The sequence below is a fragment of the Peromyscus californicus genome, unplaced genomic scaffold (genome assembly GCF_007827085.1).
Source record: "Peromyscus californicus insignis strain IS unplaced genomic scaffold, ASM782708v3 Scaffold_16__1_contigs__length_79575227, whole genome shotgun sequence".
Lineage (NCBI taxonomy): Eukaryota > Metazoa > Chordata > Mammalia > Rodentia > Cricetidae > Peromyscus > Peromyscus californicus.
Genome location: NW_026294458.1, coordinates 21035874 through 21049839, shown reverse-complemented (window position 1 = coordinate 21049839; position 13966 = coordinate 21035874). Strand labels below are relative to the sequence as shown.

Genomic DNA, 13966 nt, shown 5'->3' with positions numbered 1-13966 from the left:
GGATCCTAGAACTCACGTAACAAGCCACGGATCCCACAAACACCTGTTACTCCAGCTTCAAGGGATCTGACACTATCTTCTTGCCTCTGATACCCCCGCTTTGTTGCTGTGCTCCCCCACCCCCACCCCCACGCACACCATGGTGAAAGGGCTGCTGGGACTGACAGCTGGAGTGGACTGGGCCTGGGGACATCATTTATTCAACAGAGAAAGTAAATGAAGGTACAGGATGCTGACACACCGAAGGCCTAAGGGGTAAGTAGTAAGCTTAAAATGGATAAATAAAAAAAACTAATAACATGACTCAAGGGAAGTCTGAAAGAATAAACACGAAAAGATAAAGGTTAGTGCCTGCTACACAGCCAGGGGAAGAGAGTTGCCATAGGAACCATAGAGGAGGAAAAGAATTCAAAGACATTACTTGCTCTTAAAATCAACTTTGAGATGTTAAACAATCCTATTCTCTTCTCCTCCTTCTTATGCCCTTGCGGTGCGAGGGACTGAACCTAGGGCCTTATACACACTGCATAGGTACTCTTCCACTGAGCCATACCCCAGTGCAAACAAGGAAAAGCGATGTCCCGTGAGCATTAGTTCCTGAAAGGCAAGGCTAAGCAGGGCACTGGAAGGTAACAAGTGTACTCAAGGCTGTGCCTCGGAACCTGAACCAACTCCCCTCAGAGCTAACATTTCTGAGAATAACAAGCCAGGGTTAGGGTGAAGTCTAGGCTGACTTGTACCCACGGTGTGCAGTGACACATTGGCATCAGCATAATCTGCACAGATGCCCCCCAAACCTGACATTCCCTGTCCTCTAAATAGATACCCAAATGTGGCTCCAAACAGAGGTCAGCAGAGTGCATACTGCGACACCCCCAGGCTCTTCTAAAGACAGCTTTCTTTCGTCCCTCTGCACCCCGACTGGACACTGCGTTCTAGTGGCAACCATAAACCTGGCGAGCCCTCTTCTAGGGAGACCAGGGTGAGCCAGGCAACTCAGCCCACAGTTCAGGAAACATTAATGCACCATTATTCACTTACAGAAACAGAGAATATTCTCTATTAGTTAAGGAATAAAAAGATTTCAGAGTGGGGGAAAATCTTAGAGATCATAGTTTTTAATCTTCTAACCAATAATCAAACTCATCCACAAAGTATATGTTTCTCCTGTCTCACGTCAGTACTGATTTCTTCCTGTCAGCTCTTTCAAATTCTGACTGGGAGTCTGGGTAGCAACTGCCCAGTCAAGCCCACATTTCTGTATGCCTCTGCTCTCCCCATGTGGCCTTGGGTCCAGGCAGACCACAGGCTGGGAGGAAAGGGCAGCACTCCCGCTGTATCACGTCATCACAGCCAGTCTGCTGGAACAGGGCTCTGTTGGGAGACACCGAGTCTCTCTCTCTCCAGTCCTCATACCTCGGAGAGCGGCTCCACTGCCTGGGGGTCCTCCGCTGCCTGGGGGTCCTTAGGCGAAGCAGCCTCTCCTTGTGCTTTCAATTCTATAAGTTTATTCAAAGACGCGATCTTCGCTTTCGCGTGCAGTTTTATTTTTTTAATTTTGGTATCGGCAGTTTTTCGTTCCTCCTGCCACAGAGCAATGGAGACAATAAGGGAGTGTTCACTGTTTACCTAGCACACAGCTTACTTCTGGCAGGCAGCAGGCCTACAGCACTTAGGAATAAGACCCAGGTTCTCGAACACTCTAAGAGAATGACCTGTCTTTATCAAATGCTCAGCCAACGGCCAAACAACCAACAGTACCTGCAGAGCTTCATCCTTCTGCAGGAGTTGAAGGTCTTTCTGCCGAATGATCTCTTTTAACTCCACCACCAGCTTCTCTGCATCAGCTAGGCGTTCCAGAACGTCCTCTGGTATGCTATTATTTAGTTCCATATCAGATTCCTGGGGTAGACATAAAACAATAAAGATAATGCACAGGGAACAGCATTACCGACTCAGGAACTAGCACATCCTCACCTCAGCCTCTGCCCAACTCCTCTCTTTGGAAACTGAGCCTAACCAATCCCGCAGCAGTGTTCCTCACCATTACAATACAGGACGTATTTTGTCCAACTTAAAGTTTTATTATTCTAATTTCATCAAAGAGGAAAATAAAGCGAGGCAAGGATTACATACTATTGAGTGGAGAAACCCCAAATTTAAAATTAGAGATGAGCTAAGGGCTAGAGCTGTGGCTTAGTGAATGCCTCGCATGCACCAAAGCCTGGCTTCAATTCCCAGCACCACACAACCATGACCCCAACACCCAGAAGGCATAGGCTCAAAGATCAGGAGTCCAAGGTCATCTTCGGCTAGCTGCGTAGCAAGCTGGGACCAGCTTGGGAGACATGAGACCCTGTCTCAAACAAAATAAATTCAATAAAATAAAAAAAGAAGTTATTTGAAAATTAAAAAAAAAAAAAAAACACCCCTTAACCATTTAGTTTGCTGCTTGTCTTTCAAAAAGCTGGTGGACTTCTTTTGAATCCTTAAGGGTCAGAAAATACAGTGCAGACTACAGGAAAGGTAAGCAAATTTATAGAAATAAACATGTTTTCAAACAAAGATGGTGCTCCACTCTCCCCTTTCACTCTTTACACCTTCCCCATGGAACAGGAGTTATGTTCCCGAAGAGGAGGAAGGGGAGGGAGGGGAGGAGGAAGGGAGGAGTTGGAGGAGGAAGAAAGGGAGGAGTGGGAAAGGGGAGGAGTTGGAGGAGGAGTGGGAGGAGGAAGGAGAGGAGTAGGAGGAGGGAGGGGAGGAGTGGGAGGAGGGAGGGGAGGGAGAGTGGGAGGAGGAAGGGGTGGAGTTGGAGGAGGAAGATGGTGTCAACGACTTCTTAAGACAACATGGTCCTAAACAGGCCAAGCAGTCAACGAAGACCATCTTTCCAAGCTCATTTGGACTCGGTTTCGGTCCCCACAGCTCTTGGGCTAACAATCCTCAGCAGAGGTTCATTTCCAGAGTCGCAGCAGTTTTCCTCACCATCACTTCTACTTTGCATGGGGGAGGTTGCTCACATTCCTCTAGCTTAAGGTATTCTCCTCAGAAAAAACCAGACTGGAGGTCTCATCAGTTTGGAACTGGACAGAGTTACTCACAGCTTCTAAAGGAGCTGTCATGCTCTGGTCAGCGCTATTTCCTGATAATTCATGAATAACAATATTCGCTAATCCTGTTAATCGGCTCAGCATCTCTGCGGGGGACACAAAGGAAAATGCAACAATCAGTAAAAACAGAAAGGCAGCTCGAGAATGAGTACAGCAGACAGGTGCCGCTGGACATTGGTACCCATATCACCTACGTGAAATAAGGTGTGGATCTACGCAGCCAGGCAGTGTGTAAAGTACAGCCACACCCTGGCCTGCTCAGGGGCCATATTGTAAGTGCCATCACCAGGATCAATTTGAAAAGTAAAATGCAAGAACACAATCCTTAAACACAAGGATGCAATTGTCAAGTATGTCTTAAAGGCTGTTTTTAATGCCTTCTTCCCACTGGTAAACAAAACCCTTAAGTTTTCCATCTTCCAGATTTACCCTTTTCTGACTTCCAATTAAGCACCAAGATGTAACAGAATTTCCCCTTTCATGTGTCCCCGATCCCATTCTTTCACGTAGTTTTCCTGACAAACTGTGTGATGTCAGTAAAGTCATTGTTCAAAATGGGGTATAAATATATTAGTAAATGACTGAAATCAGTATCTTGTGCTTGTTCTGCAAGGAATTAGAGAAACAAAAGGCAACATGAGCAGAAAAGAGGAAATAAAGCCTAGAGCAAAAATCAGTAAACAGAAAATTAAAACCTATAAAACAAAGGCTGTTCTCAGAAAAGAGCAGTAAGGATGACGAAGCATGAGAATTTTCTTCAACTGACATCACCAATGAAAATGTAACATCACTACTGACCTGCCATACATTAAGAGAAAACACAAATACTCCTACATCCATAACATCATAAAAGTAGGTAAAACGAGCCAGTCCTTTAGAGGGTACAAGCTCCCAAATGCCAAGGGAAAAAAGCTAGAGTCGGAACACATTCAGCTGAATGTATGGCAATACATCTATGTCTGCATAAACACGCATACATGATACGATGCTGGGTTTATATTTTACTTAAAATTTTCCGAAAAAGGAAAAATCCAGGTCAAGAGGGCTCCACCAGTGAGTGGCAGCTGGTGAGGACTGAATTGTACCAGTTTACGTCGTTTCCAGAAGATAGGAGGCAACACTATGCAACTCATTTTACAAGGTCAGCAATACAGTAAGTAATATGAAAGAAAAATCCTCTGAGAAAAGACAACTTACCATAGACCATGTTCCCCATGGTCACAACAAAAGATTCAAATTCTGTAACAAAATAATAGGCTACGCAAACACCGCATGACATAAAAGGTTCCCACTTGAAGAAACGGCAGGTGATTCAGTGTTGGGCAGAGAAGACATAAGACAGAGACAGGAAGAAGAGTTGGAAAGTGGGGCACAAGGAACCCACTTGAAGGAGCTCTCTCTGAGCAAGGCTAAACACAACTCACAATGGGAACGCGGTGCGGCTCAGAGGTTAAGAGCACCAGCTGCTTTTCCAGGGCCCAGGGTTCGCTGCTCAGCACCCACACAGCCGCCAACAACTGTCTGAAACTCCAATCCTAGAGGATCTGATGCTCCCTTCTGACCTCCTCGGGTGCTGCTGTATGCACACCACAGACATCCATGCAGGCAAAACACCCATACACAAAAAATAAAATGGACAAAATATTTAAACAATAAAACTAATTTACAAAACAAGTTAATCAAAGTCACAGCAAGAAATGTAATTCAAATAAAAATATACCCATTAGTCTACATTGATACATACATATACTAAAATAAACAAAGTAAAAGAAACAGATCGCCTTACACAAGAATTCCAAAATATTAACGTAACAACAACCCCCTTAAGAAGTAGATTTTAATTTCACCCTCACCTGGTCCATGCCCCTGTAAGAAGTGATCTTTGTCCCACTCTCTTGCTAAGTCCAGTATGGATGGACTGGACTTACCAAGCCATTTCAAAAGAGTACAGATGTACAGATCAGAGTACAATGATCCGGCAGTCACAGAGATGGTTAATCGCCATTGACAACTTAGCTGGATTTAGAACGACCATGAGAATACCTCTGGCTGTGTCTCGGAGGGTGTTTCCAGAAAGGGTTAGAAGCTGTACAATCTACACTGGATATGAGTGGCACTATCCCATGGGTTGGGGTCTTAGATTGAATAAGAAGGAAGGAAGGAACTGAGTACCACGTTCTTCTCCTGTTTCCTGACCATGGATACAGCCACCAGCTGCCTCACGCCCCTTCCACCATGCTTCCCTACCCTCAAACTGGGAGAGCAAATATTTAAGTTTGTCACAGTAATGCCATCTCAACCACAAGACTGTCACAACATGTACCCTCTGATGAGATGAGAATACCTTACCTCTGTAGTGTTCTTCCCACAAACCATAACCCAAGGTTATGACAGACACCAGGAAAACCTAAAATCAGGACATTCTAGAAACAGCTCACGTATATTCTTCACAGTAATGCACAATAGCAAACTAAAGACTAAAACAAGTGAGACCACTCTGATTAAATCCAAAGACAGACACCAGATTGAATTCTGAAACGGGAAAAGGATATTAGTGGGAAATGGTGACATATAAGTGAAGTCTACCTGTAGTTCAGTTAATGGCACTGTACTAACACTCATGGTTTTGAAACCCTTAACCACAGTACGGGTTAAGGGTTTACTTACTTACTGCATTAATTACTGTATTAATCTTTGTTAAGTTTTTAAGAATTTGTTTTGGTATTTGCATTTTATTTTGTGTATGGCTGTTTTGCCTACATGCACATCTATGTATGCATCATGTGCATGCAGGGCTCACAAATCCAGCACAGAGCCTTTAGATCTCCTGGAACTGGAGTTACAGGCAGTTGTGAGCTGCCATGTGGGTGCTGGGAATCAAGCTTAGGTTCTCTGAAAGAGCAGCTAGTGCTCTTAACCACTGAGCAATTTCTCCAGGCCCTAATCAAAGGACCTATGTTTCTCAATAGATGATTGTAAGAGAGAGATGGGAGGTATATCGAGTGTGAAAAGGGCAAGATTCCCAAATGGATACTAAAACTATGAGGAAACCACAAGGAAGTGATTATTTTAGGAAGAGAGGGCTATGAATGGGACAGGTCATATGGAAGGGCTTCTAGAATGGTTAACCAAGTCATATTTGATACAGTAACTTATGAAACATATTTTATAGTGTGGTTTTCTTTGTGTGTGTTTTGTTTTCCAATAAGAAGTGTTTTTAAGAAAAGTTAACAGAAATTGTTAAACAATTATGTTTAGAGACACCCATAAGGAAGTTTTCAATCTTATTTTTATTGTTATATATCTGTATAGTCTATAAGGTATATGATGTTGAGATTCAGGCATACAGTGGGCAGTAATCAACTCAGGGTAATTAGCATATTCATAAGGGAGTTTCTAGACTTAAGGCCAGGCTTTGTCACACACCCTGACCTATAAACACTTAGCTAGTTGGCTGCTTTCCATCACTTTCAGCTCAGATTCCCCAACCAGTCCCCAACTCCATCTGTACTGCAGCCCTGCTGGTCCACCCACACTTACTTCTTTGAGTAGCTTGGACTATGGTAGTACTATTTTTTGGGTTAATGAGAAAAGTACTGGAATCTCAAGCATAGGACTCCTCAATGTTTTTAAGCTATAACTTCTTTAGAGAAACATAAAAATAAAGTACGTTACGATGCAACACATGCATACACACCCACCCGAAGCACTATATCTTAAATATTTTGCACACTGTCATTAAAAGATAAGATGGACTGACTGAAAAAAATCCCCGAGATTGATGGGAAGGGGATGGCAAGGTAGAAAAAGCATGATGTAGAGCTAGTAACAGCTTCCTGGCTCAGCATGCAGCAGCTCTATCACACGTGCTCCTCAGTCACTTTACCTTGTCGACGTCAGCTCCTTTACCTTGAGATGAAGAATAAGGACTAGTTAGAGACAACTAACGCAGTTCCACGGCCCAAGAGTGGGTTCTGGAACTGAGACTAGAGAATGCCAAAGAGAAGGCATCTTTCACACAGCTAAGAGAGCTTTGTATAGCTCAAAGGCCAGGAAGCCACGGGCATGAAAGTTAAATGGAGCAAGATGGTTATCCCTTCTAAAAGGCTCATCCCAAAACACAAACGGCAAACACACTGTAAGAATCGGCAAACAGAAAACACTGTGGTGAAAAATTTACACAAGGAAAATGTGACTGCTGTCATTTTACAAAGCATCACTAAACAGAAAACTAAAACAGAGCTCCATGTGAAGGCCAAGCATTCATAAAACAGGCAAAAACAAAACAAACAAACAAACAAACAAACAAAAAACAAGCTCTCCAAGTCCATGCTCACCACACACTCCCTGCTACAAGACCCGTAATTATATGAAGAAGTACTATGAATTCAAATAAAAAGCCTTGGGCTGGAGAGATGGCTCAGAGGTTAAGATCACTGGCTGCTCTCCCAGAAAACCTGGGTTTGATTCCTGGCACCCACATGGTGGCTCACAACCATCTGTAACTCCAGTTCCAGGGGATCTGGCACCCACTTTTAGATTCCAGGGACACTAGGCACACACATAGTGCACAGACATACATGCAGGCAAAACGCCCATACAAATAAAATAAAATTTAAAATAAAGTAGAAACAAAAATAAAAAAGTTTATTTTGTCAAAGCCTTCACTGTTTATTGACAATTATTATTTAAAAAATATGTATCAGGTATATAGTGTTTCACTAGGAATTATAATAATAAGGAAATAGATGGCACGTCCCTAACCACAGAGAACATAGTACAACATGCTCAGGAATATAAGCAAAATAAATAGCAGAAGCGTGTGCCTGTGTGCATACTCCCACATCACTTGCTTTGGAATCTGAATCCCAGGGCCAGAGAACATCACTGAGCCACTCGAGTTCATTCCATGCATATCTGATTGCACTTCAGTGGTTCTGCGTTCTTAATTTTCAAAGTGATCCACAATCAGGCTGAAGGGTTAATAGGACAGCGTTGCTACTATAGCTAGAAAAGTCATATTTGACATTAGGCTATTCCTTTACAATTAGAAAAGCAAAACTTTTTGTTAACTTAGAAATAAATGGTAACTACAGCATACAGATGCAAGCCCTGCCTATCAAGCAATGCTCCAGGCCTTTACACAGACCTACTTATCCTCACTGTTTAATTTATTTTATCCAAAAAACGCTAAAAAGAGGTACTATCAGTAGCCCTCATTTTAAGATGAGTAAACTAAGACAGGGAATTTAAGTAACTCATCCAGTAACACCACTCTACAAAGCTTGGTTGGTAGAGACACACAAAGGCACCTCTTTTTCTGAGTGACTTCCTCACCCTACATCCTTCATCCAGGATGAAAACAGGGATGCGTGTGAGGGCACCATGTTAATAGCGATGTGGGCGACCTTATTTTTCTGAGTAGTAAGTGCATAAGCCAACCTGACGATTCATAGCAGTAAGCCCTTACATAATTTATTACTTTTCCACACATAGGCTCACACAGACATAAGCTCACACAGACACAAAGACATCATCGCAGCCGTGTCTGACTGCTTGTGACTGGAAACTAAACGCCCATCCAGGGGAGACTGCTAACTGTATTTTTTGAATTTCTACAAGGGAATGCTGTATAGCTGCCTGAAAGAATAGGGTAGTGTGTTTTCTGCTCATGCTTACTGAAAATGCATTTTATACAGACTCAACTGCTGTGTAAAAATTCTTTTTTTTTCAGATTTTGAAATGTTTTGGATTCTGGAATATTGTACACATATAAAAAACCATCTTGGGAACAGGACCTAAGTTTAAACACAAAAATCATTTATATGACATATATATTTAACACACACAGACTGAGGACAATTTTATACAGTATTTTTAATAATTTGTGCATGAAGTTTCATGGTATTGAATTTTCTACTGTTAGCATACTCACCGAGCTTTATTTTTGAATCCTTCATGTTTCAGACGTTAAGATCAGAGATACTGTATAATATTGAGTGGCAGAAAGATGCATTGTGACTCACACGAGGAGATGTATTACATATGTGCTTTAGCAGTCAGAACATCTCTTAGGGGCACATTATTTACCTGGCTGATTTCTGGAGTGGGGAATGGAGACAGAGGTAAGTAGGTAGAATTGTGGTTTACATTATTATACTCTTTGGTTTTGAATTTCCTTTTATCAAAAGCATATATAATTGATCCTAAAATCATTAAAATGAGAAAGAATATTGCAGGGCTGAGGGTGTAACAATGGTTGCCTAGCATGCATTGATTCTAGCCCTGAGAAGGGGGGAGGGGTCTCAGGCAGCCCAGCGTGCTCTACACAGGGTTGTTACTAAGGGACGGTATGTAATAATCAGTGGTGAGATGTCTCACAAATAACTTATTCCTAATAGGCAACTAAGAGAAGTTAATGATATATTTTATATACAAGGGTAGTATCAACATCTCTTTAATCCAAATGGGTGGGGGCGGCAGGGAAAGAGATGAACTTCCAAAGTCACTCCAAAAGTTAAGATGATTATTTTTAGGAAGGGCTCTCTTACAGTAGAATGGAAAACCCACCCCCAAAAGCGTGGGAATCCTCAGAAATGCTAATAATTGTCTTGAGAAACCAAGGAAGCACCTTCTATGTGATCTTCAAATTCTGTTGAGTTGGGCCAGATTTTCTTTATTTTTCACTTAATTTCCCTAGTTTGCATTTTTGTATTTTTTATAAACATGTGACATATTTACAGAGGTATTCACACACTATCCAAAATATACTATATACTTAATATTATATAAAACAAAATAAACATATTTAGGAGGAATAGGCTCAAAATGTTTTACCTAGAGCATATGCAATTAAAAACTATTCAGGAACTACTAATGTAGTCAAATGTAACTGCAGCGAAGAAGGAAACATGGAACAGTCCTTCCAGGATCAAGGAAGTAAACGCAGTGTAATGAATACACAACACTTCAACTCCTGGAGGCAAGAGCTCTACCATTTGGGTATAATTTTAGCCCTGAAACTTTCGAGTTATCTTCCATTTTTTCCCCCCGTACCTATTCCAAATCGTCTCATTTTTCTAACAATATTTCCGGAACCTGACCCTTGACAGCCATTCCGACCATCCACACCTTATTAACTCCTATTTCTAGAAGGGACTCTACACGGTTACAAACTCTTTTACTGTCATCTTGCCCAAATCTGGAAAGCCGTCCTTAAAGCGCCTGGAGAGCTTCCAACTATCTCCAAAAGTCAACGTGTTTATTATCCATGATTTTAAATATCTGTCCCACCCTCAAAACGGCCCTCTCTCCACAGACCAACTGCAGCGCTTTAAATAAACCAGGCAAATGGTTTCTCCAATCGCCTAAGGGACTCACCCTCCTGTTGGCATTCCTGTGACACATCAACCAACACACCCCCACACAGCCAAACCGAGGTTTTTTGTTTTTTGGTTTTTTTTTTTCCTCCAGAACTCCCTTGGACGGTCCCTTTCCTGTGAGCACCTCTGACTCCTGGATCAACTCTCCGTCCTCCTCTTTCCCAGCCCGTTAGCATCAGCAGGATCCGGAGTGGAACATGGTTGTCCTCTGCCTACTTTGAGTCCCGCCGCCGCCGCCGCCGCCGCCCGCGGGGCACAAAGTTTGTTCAAGGGCCCGAGCTCAGGGCTGGAGCAGGCTCCCTCCCGCGCGTCCTCGGCTGCATGCCCAGCCTGGCTTCCACAGGCCGCTCGACAGGACACAGGGCCGTGCACGCAGGGCTGGCCAGCTCGCCCGCCTCTGGGGCTCCTTCCCCGGGGGAGAAACGACCCTGCTGGCCGCCTGGGTGTCCGTGCTCCCGGGCCGCTGACGGCGGGGGGGGGGGGGGGGGGGGGGAGCACCGGGTGACCCACCTAGGCCGGGCAGGTGACGGCGGCCGAGCCCGGAGGGGCGGGGCGGCCGGCCGACAGCCGCTGCCCGTGTCCCTTGGCCAGCGGCCCGCGGCAGGCCTGTGGCGGAGCTCGCCGCGGAGCCTGCCGACCCCACTCACCTGCAGGTGGCCGCCACGGGCTACTCCGGCCGCCCCCCCGTCCGACATAGGCCACGTCAGCTAGGAAATCCCAAGCTGAACGCCTCCACCGCCGTGGCCCTGGGACAACAACCACTCTCCGTGGGACGGAAAACGGGACTGAGGCGTCGCCCTATCGGAGCTGCGCACGGGGCGTTACCATGGCGACCAGGCACGCCTTGTTGGTAACTAATCGCGTCACAATGGCCGACACCAATCAATGCCCTAAAACCTTCCACTTCCTCAAAGAGGGAACCAATGGAATCTAGGAAGGAGAGGCGTGGCGAATGAGGCTGCGTTGAGGTGTGACCCGGAAGAAGATCCCAAAAGGCTCGGCGATGCCGAGGGGGCGGGTATTCTGCAACGATCAGGTGTTTGCTGTGTAGTTTGGGAGTTCCGGTTTAGCCTGATTTCTCACGTAGTGGTGTTCTTGCTAGCAAACCATGGCCTTGGCTTCTGAGGAGATTTTGGACTAGGGACGCTAGCGGCTAGTATTGGGATATGTGTGAGAATCAACCCTTGGTAGAGCCTGAAACTTGCTTTAGCATGGCGTTTTAACATGGTGATGAAAAAAGATGAGAATCAGAGACATGGCTAGCCAAAGACAAACAGCACTTTAGTAATGGAACTCGGGACTACAGCATGACGTCACAAGGCATCCTTTGCTGGTACCGCTCAAGATGTGAGTGTGAGAGATTGTAAAGGGTTGGAAATTGGCGCTTTAGCTAGGATAAGGAAACTGAGATTTAAGGGCTCAGGCTCTAGGATGAGTCATTGAGGAGCTCCAACAAGAGACAGAAAGTACTCATCAAGTGCTCCTTCAACCTAAGACGGCGAGGGGGCAGAAACCTAGCCAACTCCTTCCTAATGATTTCAGACATTCTTCATAAAAATGTTAATATGAATTTATTGAATCTCATTATACACCAAGCACTCAGCTAGCCCACTATATTTGCAATCTCATCCTAGTGATCACGTAATCTTTTGAGGCCCAAATAGTAGCTCAGTAACATCTCCTAGCTGTTCATTTAAAATTGTAGTTCCTATATTTACTGTATATCTTTTGCTACCTAAAATAACTATCTTATTGTCTTATCACTAGTTTAAGAAATCCTGATGTTTTTGTCTCTTTTGATCTCAGTTGTATTCCAGGTCCCAGAATAGTATACAGGGTGTACTAAATGTCCCTTGAAGCAATAAGTTATGTGTGATTATCTTTAATTTAAATATAATATAATAAACTTCAAAAGACTGATTTATACAGGGTTGTGGGGGAAGGGACAGAGCCCAGGATAAAAAGTAAATTTTGCTGGGCAGTGGTGGTGCATGCCTTTAATCGCAGCACTCGGGAGGCAGAGGCAGGCAGATTTCTGAATTTGAAACCAATTTGGTTTACGAATGGAATTCCAGGCCAGCCTGCTGAGTGAGTCAGTCTGTGTCTCCAAAGTCTCTCCCAAAAGCAAATAATTAGGAATTGACACCAAATGAGAGTGGAGAACAGTGGGGGTCAGTGCAGCATCATATGTGGATTGACCGGGATATTTGACAATGGTGATATGAACTGATAGGCAAGGAGCATGTTGCCTATATAAAATGGTATGCCGTTTTACGTAAAGACATTTGGATAGTATTCTGAAACCAAAGAAGTTTGCATCACTCCAGTGTCTCTTGGAGAGTGACCATTTGGGGCCCATGAGATGGTTCTATAGGTAAAATGTGATGATCCAATTTTGATCCCTGGACTCTACATAAAGGTGAAAGGGAAGAAACAAACAAAAGTTGTCCTCTGACCTCCACATGTGCCGTGAAATCATATACACACATCATACACAATGATGATTATTATTTAAAAAAAAAGAATGACTGTTTCTCTAATTACAAGTATAGTGAGGAAAAGGTGAGGGCAAATAATGTCCTATGCTGCAGCACACATGTAATAGTAGAGAAGGAATGTTGGGGGTTGAGAGGCTTAAAGTGCAAGGGTGGAGATGTGTGTGGAGGAGAAATAATGAAGGCAGAAAAGTCTAAGGGGAAAGGGTCTGAGAATGCAGATGTTAGGAAGGGGTCAGAAGACAGCGAACCCAAACGAAGATTATGGGAAGCCTTTTTAATTGTGAGCTGATTTATTTGTAAGCTAATTTTAAGACATACTGGATTTCTAAAATGGAGTTTAAACAGAGGTACTTTGCATGGGTGGATAATGCTGTTCCCATGCCCATGGGTTCTTCAGCAAATCCCAGTGCTAAGTGTGGGATATCTCCCTATTGAGTTATTGGTCAAGGAGGGCTCAGAAACCCAGACAATACAAGCTACTCAATTTCTCTTGGTTGTCCACCAGAACTAGATGGTAAAACTGTATAATAGAACATACACACTTTCCTTACAGAACAGATAAATCAAACTGGGACTGACCTGGAAACTGACTAGCCTTCGCAGTGCTAGAAATGATGATTCGGGCTGCTGGGAAAGAAGTTAGCATTGGTCTTAGCCTACAGTGGACCCTGCATGCTACAATACTGGCCCACCACATAAGATGTGCCTAACTGGTGCAACCATGCAACAATGGCATGAATGTTTTGGGAGTTACCCAACCCCTTTCTGGTTGGATTCAGGCATGCTCTACAAAAGGGAATTCATGTCTGGTACTGTAAATCTGGTCAAAAGCCCTTAGCTGGGAAGGTATAGACACTAGGAAGGAACCTCTATTGTTTTGCTGAATGGACATGTTTCCATATTGCCTTGTAAATATGTGTATACCCACTGATTAGTGATGTTTCTTTTTGCCATGAGCAAAGGTGAATACAGATAT

The 13966-nt window shown here is 43.8% G+C and overlaps 1 protein-coding gene across 12 annotated transcripts in view; it reads right to left on the bottom strand.

Annotated features, from left to right (window-relative positions):
• Golgb1 (golgin B1) overlaps window positions 1-11296 on the bottom strand; it is a 59443-nt gene extending 48147 nt beyond the window's left edge. For 5 of the 12 annotated variants that reach the window (XM_052740623.1, XM_052740635.1, XM_052740624.1 and 2 more), the window contains exons 1-5: window positions 11140-11296; window positions 9046-9211; window positions 3102-3196; window positions 1762-1902; window positions 1417-1584 (exon numbers count right to left, since the gene is read on the bottom strand). In XM_052740623.1, coding sequence (XP_052596583.1) covers window positions 1417-1584; window positions 1762-1902; window positions 3102-3196; window positions 9046-9070 — 429 coding nt within the window. In that variant the 5' untranslated portion in view covers window positions 9071-9211; window positions 11140-11296. Of the gene's footprint in view, window positions 1-1416; window positions 1585-1761; window positions 1903-2985; window positions 3197-4534; window positions 4687-9045; window positions 9212-11139 lie in introns of those variants that run through there. The other 7 variants (XM_052740631.1, XM_052740627.1, XM_052740629.1 and 4 more) reach the window with 7 other exon arrangements.
• Between the last annotated feature and the right edge of the window lie 2670 nt (window positions 11297-13966).